The sequence below is a fragment of the Melanostigma gelatinosum genome (genome assembly GCF_949748355.1).
Source record: "Melanostigma gelatinosum genome assembly, chromosome: 17".
Lineage (NCBI taxonomy): Eukaryota > Metazoa > Chordata > Actinopteri > Perciformes > Zoarcidae > Melanostigma > Melanostigma gelatinosum.
The window spans coordinates 15,471,152-15,483,279 of NC_136650.1; the positions used below are offsets into that span (position 1 = coordinate 15,471,152).

At 42.9% G+C, this 12,128-nt stretch overlaps 1 protein-coding gene across 1 annotated transcript; it reads left to right on the forward strand.

Annotated features, from left to right (window-relative positions):
• Nucleotides 1-2,848: 2,848 nt before the first annotated feature.
• On the forward strand, nucleotides 2,849-4,185 carry snx10a (sorting nexin 10a; the record flags this gene model as incomplete). Its single annotated transcript, XM_079287812.1, has 7 exons — nucleotides 2,849-2,854; nucleotides 2,909-2,962; nucleotides 3,140-3,226; nucleotides 3,313-3,413; nucleotides 3,537-3,635; nucleotides 3,824-4,018; nucleotides 4,110-4,185. 7 exons carry the CDS (start codon nucleotides 2,849-2,851, stop codon nucleotides 4,183-4,185), a joined length of 618 nt encoding a protein of 205 aa, XP_079143938.1.
• Between the last annotated feature and the right edge of the window lie 7,943 nt (nucleotides 4,186-12,128).

Below are 12,128 nucleotides of genomic sequence, written 5' to 3' on the forward strand. Positions count from 1 at the left end.
GAGTCTCTGTGCTTTCTCGCCTCACAGGTTCCTGTGTATCCGGGTTTACCTGGACCAGGTCTTGCCTCCTGTCGTGGTTGTGTCATACATTGAATGTGCTGTAATTACATTGAATGTGTTGTAATTCACTATCCTGTTCTACACATGACATCATTGCACTTCTGTCCATCCTGGAAGAGGGATCCCTCCTCTATTGCTCTCCCACAGGTTTCTTCCTCTTTCCTCCCTGTTAAAGGGTTTTTGGGGAGTTTTTCCTGTTCTGATGTGAGGTCCCGGGACAACAGGATGTCAAATGTGTACATATTGTAAAGCCCTCTGAGGCAAATTTGTGATTTGTGATTTTGGGCTGTACAAAAATAAATTGAATTGAATTGAATTGAATTAAAGAACCCTTTATATGCAAATGAGCAGAAGATAGCCCCCTCCTTTTTAAAAAAAACTATTACCAGAGGCAGAAGAAGTTTAGGCCACATCTCACAAATGATGTTCCACTCCTGGGCTGGATAGGATGTTGGAATAGGACTCCAAAGACTTTGGTCAGTTATGCTTTTCTTAAATCTAAACTGTAATTTGAGGCAATATGTGCACAAAGTACGATATTATTCTTTCCATCGTGATTGTGATCTGGGGTGTGGCCTGGAATTTACATTGATTTGGGATTGTTTTTAGTAAGGAGAGCAACAATGCTGTTGTCTTGATGATATCGTAAAAGTAAAAGTGACTCTTATATTTGAAATATTTGATGCTTTACCAATGTGAGAGAATGCTGAATTGAGAGTGAAACAGAAAATCCTGAATAACAATAGAATGTCCCTGAATAAGCTTTGGAACTTTTGAATCGATACTGTGTTGCAGTTACCTCTTTTTGCAACAGGAAATGCAGCAAACTACTCTAGCAACAGAGGGCAATCTGCAAAAAATCCCCATGCATTTGTAAATCTCGTGCAGGGTCGTCACATTTCTTTCTTGTATTGTGGATGACCGGAGCTACACTCTTTTAACATGTATTTATTTATAGGCGAATCAGGCATGGGCAGTGAAGAGTTTTTGTCACTGTCATAACTTTCTCTTCTGTTATGGTCGGTTGTGAATATCATTGTTGGGTGTCGCTCAGTGGAGAATTGAACTAGAAGAAGACAAGGTTAAAGGTCACCAGATATTGTTTTAGTAATACAAATGTCCTTTTGGATTCCACATGAACTCACATAATAATATAATGTAAAATGATGGATTATTCTGGCTCCTAGAAACCAGAAATAAAGCCTGCAAGTAGGTCCTTGAAATTTTTATATTTTCTTTTATTCCGTTAAATGTTTAGTCTGTTAATAACTTCTTTTTTTTTGAGAGACTTCTCCACACGGCCCATAATACAAGTATGGTTGACCAAACAGTCTTCAAATAGCCAAAACAGTCTGAAAACAAATACTGGAATCATAATGTGTAAATGTATATTTGGATAACAATTCCAGTTGCTAAAACTCCCAAATTCACAGAAAAAAACACAGGACATAAACAAGTCTACAATTATTTTTTTTTAATTGAAAAAAAACTGAATGAACAACAGAGAGACATTTTCTTTTGTTCTGAGATAGACAAAGATTTGGTTCCGTCGGCTTAAGGCTTGAGTTCAAGGCTTAATTTTGGTTTACGGTTTAGATTGGCAAAATGAAAAAGAAAGCTTTAAATCCTCAATGCCTTTAGTACTTATTGTCTATCAATATGATGGTGAATTTATTATCTTAGGTCAAATCCAGTTTTTTATTGATATTATCTGAGGTTTTAAGCGGTTGTTCACCAGCCTGTTACTCTCAACCACATCAACGGTATCACCTCCTCCCACCAGGTGATACCATTTAAGACTGATCACCAAATAATTAGGGACAGGTGCGCATTGAGGACACAGCGTGGCAGAGTTATTTTTTTCACATTTTATTTTGTGTCTGTTTTATAACGATATGGACGTGTAAAGGACTGAAAACACGTGACCAAGCACCGAGTCAGAGGTCGCACTGAGTGTTTTGTGTTAGCAGCAGCAGCAGCAGCAGCAGCAGCAGTAGTTCAGTTCAGTTCAGGCAGTGCTGAGCCTCAAGCCATCCCACTCAGCTGCTCCCGTTTGCCCTGAAACACCGGATTACTTCACGGACAGTGAACACGGGAAAGGTAGGCTGGAATCAGAATGTTTCTTTCAGGATGTCAGTATGGATCAAAGTCACTCTGAGGTCACCTCGGGACTTTGTTTGTAGGCTACTTATTGATTTGCTCTGCTTGGACTTGGTACTTGTGAATGTCTCATTGAGGTGTCCTGTCACGTGAGCCTGTTGTAGTATCTTACAGAAAAGCTGCATGCCTCGTTTGAACATCCATGCAGTCACTTATCTAACAAGAAAATGGTGTTTCAGCAAATTTGCTTTGTGTGACGATTTAGCAACTTTCTTTTTTTACACTTTAATCAGAATAGCTGTAGTTAATTGGCGACTGGGCAAATAGCTGGGATTGCCTGTATTTCATCCTGTTGTGGCACAGAACAGGATTTCTTTTGTTTCAAAATCTTTTGGTGTGTTTTGCGTCAAGATTTCCCCTTAAGCTAAATCCTCTTTGCCCTTTGTTCCCCTTCAACCTATCCGTTTCAAATGTTTGCAATTTGAGTCCTTAAAGTATTAATCACCAGCCAAAACGGATCTAGCATTTGACATTAGACAATAGACTATTGACATTAATTACTGCTTCAATGTTTTACTGTTCTCCATTGTTTGTGCTGTTTTCATGAACATTTAACAGAAATCAACTTTTTTATTTCCTGTTTTCACATGGGTCATGACAGGCAATTGTAAGCTACTTTTGTGCTAACATGAGTGTGAACAGATCTCTTTCAATACGACACTATTTTTTTCCCCTCTATCTCTGGCAGGTCTTTGTGCTAACAATGGACGGTATGCTGCACAATCTGTCCGTCTGTCAAAAAGTAAGTGGTCAAGCATGTGCCTCACTTCCTTCGCAACTGATTTGACATTTTGATCATGTGCCAAAATTAAGGACTGGTGGAAAATGGTGTCGCTGAAACGCATCTTGTGTTTTTAATTTTAATACTTGTGAATCTTTGCAACTCCTTGTAATTTAATGTGATCCTGGAAATTTGCAGGAGTTTATCAGTGTTTGTGTTCGGGAGCCGAGGCTTCTTAAAGATGAACTCTGGCAAACGCACGTCGACTACGAGATCTGTATACAAGTGAGAATTGGGGTTTTTTTGGGGTGGGGGGGGAGGCAAATTTTGACTTTGTACTAAGTCTATTGAATTGCTGTCTCTCCTTGCAGACCAACAGTATGTGCTTTCGAAAGAAGACTTCCTATGTTAGACGGTGTTACAGTGAGTTTGTTTGGCTGCGTCATTGTCTGGAACAGAATGCTCTAATCATGTATGTTCACAAGTTTGTACCTCAGATTCATATAATTTATTTGCATGTTGGCTGTTCATTGTATCTGACTTAAATAAGCATGCAGTAAGTTTTCCCTAAGTGCTTTTTCTTTGCTCTGTCCAGGGAGTTGCCCAAGTTGCCACCCTGGAATCCGTTCTTCAGCCTGAAGAACACGGAGCAGGTCACACAGAGGATGAAGGGCTTCCAGGAGTTTTTAGAAAGGTGAGTTGCAGCTAGTGGTACCCATTCACACCCCAGTCTCTTCACAAGGCTGTTAACCATTAATCTGCTAAAAGCAAGAGCCCTATTAGACCCTGAGGGGTGACCTTGATCTGCACTATTTCAACTATTTTCAAATGTCTACGTTCACTCTTTGAAATTGTGCCGTTTTAAAATCCTTCCTTCTCCAGTGTCCTTCACGCGCCTTTTTTGTTATCGGACAGTCGACTCCATCTGTTCCTCCAGTCAGACCTCAGCATCACAAAGATGGCAAGGTGTGCTCTTGGTAAGACCAGGTACACAGTGGCTGAAGCCATTCAGCGATCCAGCAGCGGCTGCATCAGCAGGTTGATGGACCAGGCCACCTGTGACTCTGACTGTGAAAGGTATACGAGCTTTGACAAAATAGTTGCATGTTTAAAAAAACAAAATGGTTTTCAATCTCTGATGCTGAATTGACCTTTCCACCCACAGCAGCACTTCTTCGTCAGGCTTGGGACTAAGCGTGGACACTGAAGTGCGAGGAAGCCCCGTCTCCTTCCTAGAGTTCTGACGGAGACCCAGAGCTGTTCAGCTGTCTTCAGAACTCCTTAGCACACTCATTGCGCCCCGACACACAGCAGTTGTGCTTAATCAACCGGTTTGTGATACTACATGACGCTATTGCTTTCCCTAGTTAACTTCCAAAGATTGAAAAATGTTATTTTATGTTTTTGTTAACTTTATTATTCCCCTTATTTTTTTTTTATAATTAGCTTTAGTTTTCTCTTGAAGGATTATCATGGTAATTTAAATTAGTTTGCTTGAAAAAAATGTTTTAAGAAAATGTAGAGTAAACATTTAAAAATGGGGATTTCTTAAATATTTACGATGTATATATTTTTATCTTCCCTGAAACTGTACTGATGTTAGCAAGGGATGAACTTTAAATTGTAGACTGGATTTTTAGAAAAACATTTCAATGCTTTTATGATTTGTAAAAGGATGAATAAATTGTCATTTTTGAAATATTATCAATGTTTTTCGTATATACTTTTGAATTTGGTCAGCACTTACTTTTCTTGGAAATGGAACTGACTTCAATGAAACTGTCCTGCTTTTTTGTAAAAGCCCAGTAGAGGGAGTGTAGACATCACAGGACCTCAAACTACTGTGTAAATACGGTACGGGGATGTAAGTCTAATGCTTGCTTTACACTGTAGTTGTGTGCTGATCATTGGTGTAATTTTAAGGTTATCTTTAAAATGCCTACACTTTCAACACAAGCGAACATTACAACCTTGGACGAAGGCAGGATTTACTGCAGGGTTGTTTTAAGATTGGTGTATCCAACAAACTGTATGTAACAAATTCTTCCAGTTGTAGTGCCCTTTGCTGCTCTCGACAAGCTGGAATCTTGCTATTGTAGGTGTCAAATGCTTTCTATGAAGTGTGTGTGCAGAGGTGTTAGATTGTAACCGTCTTCTATGTTGAGATTTTGACTAGAAAGAGGCCCATTGCTGGTCACATTTCATCCTTGTGTCACTTTAGTCCCAGGTGAGATGGTCTAATTAAAGGACAGCAAATTAATTTAACTTTTACCGACTCTTGGGAATCACCCGCAAGAAACTAGACCGCTTCAAACGGCGTGTGTGTCAGGGAAGGAGGCAGTGCAGGACAGCCCTGTAAATTGAAAGCTGATGAAAGAAGCGAAGGCTCATTAAAAAAAAGACAGCAGCTGTCCTTACACACCCCTCCCTCCACCCAAGTGCTGGACTGACATGGACCGACCCAACGGTAAACCCGGCCTGTCCCAGTCGCTGTCCTCTGCTCTCCTTCCCCTGGATGGTACTGTCTCCCTGTGCGCACAGGCCTTAATGAAGCTGTCAGTGACTTCACACACCAGCCGCTGAGCTGTATTCATCTGCCGAGCACCGACGTAGATACACACACACACACTGACAGCTGTGAGCACAAATGCACACAAACATATTCTGTATACACTGGTGGGAAAGCTGTGGATGAATGAACACTTTCTCTTCAGAGTCCCACTGGTTTGTGGTTGGAACTCTCAATCTCAGTTAAGGTTTGACCTTATCAACGTGCCCCATGACAGCCATACAGCGCGACGCACGCACATAAACACACATTAACTGTTTGGTCCGCAGCCAGTCAATTTTCTGTCAAAAGGCAATGAAATCTCAAGTGGCGGCAGCTTGTGTTTTTTTTGTTTTTTGTTTTGTGTGCGTGTGTACACTCATGCATCTGCCTTTGTGTAGCGGAGAACGTCTAGCATTTGGACATTGAGTATTCAAGGAACATGTCTATATCATCTCCGTAATTTATAACTCAATTTCCAGTGTGCATTGATGCGGTTCATACCTCCAAAACACCAAACAAAGCCCAAACCCAATTGTCTTTCAAAGCAATTAGGGTGTCCACTGAGTTGTGAACGGCCCACGTTGTGATGGCTCTGGGCACGTGTGATATTTTTAATTGTTAATTTTCTGTCACATTAGTCAACTTCGGTGCCTCTGGACAGGTGACCGAGCTCCTGTAGGCAACACATAAAATGACACAGAACATCTGTTTTTTGATGCAGCATAGTGGATGGTGTTTTTATGACCGGGGGGGGGGGGGGGGAAGGTTCCGCTGTACGTGACGAGTTAAATGACGAGGTGGTATATCATATTTACAGCGGTTTAATGGTAGGAATCTTTCTAATGCTTTTCAATATGTGTGGTGGCTGTCAATATTAGCATTCGTTTATGAGTCTAAATTATGAGCTCATTTAGACTTTCACCTGAAGGGAATGGCTTCACCTCCTTGACCTTACAAAAGCCAACAATGGCAAAATCTATACCAGCAATTATTTTGTGTGACTCTCACTCTGCCCCTGCACTTATTTTTGCTCCCATAGTCTTTCCACCTCTCTTCCTCTTCACTCTTTAATTCCCTCTCTCTCTCTCTCTATCTCAACCCTCATCATCTCTCTGAAGACTAAATTAATTAGCTGTTTTTTTTTTTGCTGACGCTGCAGGTCCCGGCTCGCTGTATCTCGGCTGTCTAACTGTTGAGGAAGAAGGGCCGGGTCTCGACCTTGCAGCGGGCTCCCCTTCCTATCTACTCTCTTTTGCGCTGTGCGACGGGAGGGGTCAGAGGTGACGACTTGCATTGTATCTGTGATTATTACCTCTAAAGTGCTATTGCATAGAGCATCATTAAAAGTCGATGCATCTCCCTCTTCCCCACCATCACACGGCTAAACACACACACACTCATTTTGCACGCACTCCGCACATCGCCAGCCATTTAACAGCTAAAATACGACCCGATGCGCAGATAAATGTCACAGGGCCATCTATCTGCGAGTGTTAAAAGTCGGCGAATGGAGATGACATATTAGCGGCTCAAATGACGGCCATAAAAACTCCCACCGTACCTTGCAGCGCCGCCCGGCCGCTGTGACTGCAATAGGATACGGCCCTGGCACTGCAACTATGCGTCTGCAGGACGACGGAGAGGAATGGAGGGTGATGTCATATCTAGATGGAGTTCTTTTGATTCAATATATTCTGCGGCTGTCAGGCCTTTGAAGCAGTGATTCGGGGAATAACGACTCTAAGACAGATGGGACATATTTACTGAGGGCCACAGTGTAATGCAGTATCACACGCACTCTACACAACACTGCTGATGTAATGCTGATGACCTCTCACCTTTGACCTCTCAGAGTAGTCGGTCAGAAAATGTGAAGCAGTCAACGTCTGTGTGTGTGTGTGTGTGTGACAACAGCATACTGCCACTACAATCAACACCACGCTCCAATCCTACTTGAAGATCCTCCACAGGTATGCGTTCACCTCCTTTCCTCCCTCATCCCTCCTATCTCTTTATTAATTACCCTTCTCTATCCATGCGTGTCTTTCTCTCTCTGAGTGAATGGAGCAGTTGTAATTGCTTCTCTCTGGAGCAGTTAGAAGCGGCACAAAGGAACCGTATAGAAACCACATTTGCATTCAAGATGAGCTAAGATGGAGAGGAGGGAGGGAGCACTGCCCTCCTGCCCTACACTGAGCAGCACCACTTACCCCGTCTTTCTCTCTCTCCTTCTCTCCCTCCTTCTCTCCCTCCTTCTCTCATCTATTGTCTCCCTCTTTCCATCCCTCCCTCCACCTTATCTACTCCCCCCCCCCCCCCAGCCTCCTCCCTTTAGCAGCATGGCTCCCCTTGCATTGTCTTTCCAGAGAGTTCCAAGGTTGACGGGAGCTTGCTCATCAGAGCAGGGTATTGTACACTTAGTGCTGCGGTGGACGAGTTAATTTGTGCGCGCGAGTGTGTGCATAATCCTTGATGCGTGTGTCTGTGTGTGTCTGTGCATGTCCCAAGGCCTGCATATGTGAGCATATATGTGAAGAAATATCTGGTTGTGTGTGTGTGTGTGTGTGTGTGGTAAAAGGGGTGAAGGAGGGGAGGCTGTAATTATACCTCATAAGCTCAGAATTGCAATTTTTATAACCACCAATATCTCAGCACCTCTTAGACCTGCACCATCACTCACACTCACCCCTGTGGAGTGCCCACACACACACACACACACACACACACGCACACACACACACACACACACGCACACACACAAAACTCCAGAGGGCTCTTCTTTTCCAGCTTGATAAGCATTTCTCGTTTGTTTAGAGTTTTGATCAATACAGTTAAAACGCCAAACCAACCATAATTAGGTCTGAGATGGCTCCAACTGTGACTGAATAGGCTTCATCAAGGGAGGTGCTCACCATTATCATCATCACTCTTTATGTGTGTATGTGTGTGTGTGTGTGTGATCACAGCGTGATCTAATAGAATTGACAAAGTGCACATCGGGACGTAGATTAAAGGAGAACTCAGAGCTATAGGTTGATTTTAGCAGGTGATGGAGTCGCCCATCCACCGGGCTTTCACTCACCTCCATCTTCATTCCCATAATCATTTAGACAACCTTTACAATGCATCTCTGCCAGCAGGTTCATCTCAATATGTTATAGGCGTCCTCAATCATTTTTTATTGGTTTATTTACTCAGAACGATACATAGATGGAGACCAGAGAGATCATAAATTGTCCACAATTACCGTTATACACAGTGAAGTGACTCTCCTTTGTTCTATCATGCAGGGTGAACACCTTTGCAAAATCTATTTCAGACAGTAAAGAAGGACTGCTTCAGGTACTTGGTGCACATGAACTCTCCCATCCACTACGTTTATCCCTCATTAATCGTAGACTAAACCTTAGAGGAGCTCCTTGTATGTCGTTTTTGTGCCCAAAAATGTTAAAGTCCCCATCTGCATAAGCGTTATCCTTTTATCACCTGTGACTTCTAGTTTCTGCATCATAATGCAGCTTCATTTTTGTATAAAACTCAGATTGGAATGGACTGAAATTCTTCAAGGGCTGCAAGTAGCGTGACTACTCTTTCAACCTGCAACTTGTAGATGGTATTTCTACCTCTTCCTGCTCTTTAAAAAAAAAGAAGACACTAAGAGAAATGTGTCTCAGGGCAGATGACAGTGCCAAGGCTTATGTCAACATAAGCTGTTTTAGTTGAACCCGTCCCTTTAAAGACAGGGCACAGTGAGACGACGTCTCAATTCTGATCACAGCCAACAAAGAGCTTAATATGATGTGTGGCAGAATGTGTGTGTGTGTGTGTGTGTGGCAGAATGTGTGTGTGTGTGTGTGTGTGTGTTTGGAGGGTTGCACAGGTGTGTGAGAGAGACAGAGAGAGAGAGACCCAGACTGCCACAGTTTGGGGGGATAATTTCAATGTAGTGGCGTATATTGTGCATGTGTATGCGTCTACAAGCAATCTGTGTGTCTGTGTGTGTGTGTGTGTGTGTGTGCGTGTGTGTGTGTGCCGGGGACGCAAGGCGGGAGGAGGATTTAGACCCATCATAAAGGAATTCTCCCCCCCAGCCCGTAGCTCATCCCGACACTTTTATGCCTTTTTATTTTCAGGCCCATTGCAGCCAAGCCCAGAGATGTGATTTATACTGCCTGGCAGCATGGGCACTGCAGCAAGAAAGACAGATGGAAGGAGAGGAGGAGAGGAGGGGGAGGGGGGGGAGGAGAGGGGTTACCAGGGAGTTGCCGAGGGAAAGAAGGGAAAGGGGGTGGGGGGTAATAAAAAAGGAGAGATGAGGAGGAGGGTCAGAATAGAAAGAGGAAAGACAAAAGTGAGGGGTTGAGAAAGGCAAAAGGAGAGAAAGGGGAAAAAAATCTCCTTGATTTTGCATCGAGGAGCGCTCCCCTCATCTCCTTCTCCTCACCGCTTCCTCTCTGCCATCTTCACCTCTACATCTCTCTCTCTCTCTAATGAGTTATTGGCCTTGTCTGACTCAGGAAGAGAAGCCCCATCTCTCCACCAAACTGGCGCCCTGACAGCCTAAATCACCCCCTGCTACCCCAACCCTCCATTTCTCTCCCCCCCCTCCAGGCGACTAGGACACTCCTGCTCCTCCTGTTTGCCTTACGCCTGCCTGAGGTGTGTGAAATCCTCATGCTGCTCCCATTGATTGGGATGGGAGGTATTGGGAGTGGGGGTAAGGCGTTTGACGGGCTCAGGTCTGAGGCTATGAGGAAGACGAGGAGGCCGCCACCCACAAGGAGACAGTTCACTTACAGGGAACATGGACGGGGTGGAGGCGGGTGCAGGAGATGAGGAGACAGAGGTGGCAGGGTTGTGAAATGGGAGGCTGGTGAATGCCATGGAAGGAAAGATGGCGATCTTGATGTTGCATTCAGGTGCATGCTCTGGATGTGTGTGTGTGTGTGTGTGTGTGTGTGTGTGTGTGTGTATCTGACACCTGCCAGCCAGTGTGGTGGTTGTGCTGTCTCTGTGCTGTAACATCTCTCTCTGTCACCCAGCCGCCTGAGAGAAGATGAGCTGTCATGACGACTGTCATTCATCCATCACAAAAGACAGCAAACACACACGCACACACACGCACACACACGCACACACACACACACACACACAAACACTTTCTCCCTTGGATACCAAGCGAAACATACTTTTTCTGATTTCATCTAAATTTCCACTTCAATAAAAGCACTTCTTTGGTCTCTGTCGGTACATTTTTCTCTTCCACTCTGTTTTCGTCTTTATTCACAACCATAACTGTCTCAGAAGTATTTTAGAGAAGGAATTGCCTCCAAAATGCAGCTCTAAATGAGAGCAGGGACAGCTGAAATGCCTTCGGTTTATTACCTCATTAATCTGTGGTTATTTCGCCCAGAGATTTGAAATTTGATACTGAGCGCTCATATCTGTCTGATTCCATATATCCTGTGTAATTTCGAAAGAGAAATGCACTGCTATCGAAAGCAGAGGGGCACATTGGCATAATCTACTCTGCAACTAGGGTCAGTTGTAACATCGGTTGGGGTTAATTGTAACAATCATGAAAAGTGCTCATTTTCTAATTAAATTGTAATTACTTTTGTCATTAATTTTAATGGGGTCATGAATAATGTCTCACCAACAGAATCACGCATGCTGAATGCATGTGTGTTTTGAGAAAGCAAATATGGATGAATATATGTGTGTCTCTAGAGCTAGAATAGGAACAGCATGACACCATTAGAATCTCAGTCTCGGGTAACTGATGTTTGTTTCCCAAAATGCAGCGGCAGGGTTCATGTCACTTGGTTTAATGTAAATTGAAATTAGAGACAAGAGTGGCAGCAGGAGTTTGTTTGTCGAAAAACAATGTTTGTTTGGATTAACACATGTAATTATGGTTTTGAACTGAGATAAACTGACAAAATCCTGTCTTGCATGAAAATTCAGTGTGGGTATGTTAGGGTTCATCTTAATGCCGTTGCTTAGAAAATACTCAAATTGTTTTGGATGGGATTATTTATGGCTTTGAAAATATGATGTTTGAAAATAGGGTAATTTTTCTTTCTGAAAAAAGAGTTTTGGAATTAAGGCTTTTATTATAAATCCTAAAACAAAGCATGTGTTTTTGATATTATCAAAAGGACAATGTGCAAGTCCGTCTTTCAAAACTTTCAAACCTCCCACCCCTGTCTGTGGCCCTATGCCTATAGTCATTCCTTCTACGGATGTAAGTCTTTCAAAACTGGGGAAGAAAAACGGTTCAACACTTTCCTGAAACACCTGGCCACTTTAATTTCAGCCAACATTACTCAAACAGGAGTAAATTGTACCTTTATTTGGGACTACTTTCAGCTTCTTAATGATACACATTTGTGACGGCAGCAGGAGAGTGTATAGTGGAATTCACTTCAAATAAACTACAGTGTGCATGTACACTGTAATACAGAACCATGTCACCTAGTGCTAAGGTGTGGCTCATTGATTTATTTCCTTTTACTTAGATTTTTGTATGTTATCCCATGATTCTCACGTGCTCTCGTGACATCGTGAGAATCGTGGGATCACATATCACACAAAAATCAAAACAAAAGAAAAATAAATAAATGATGCTATAGC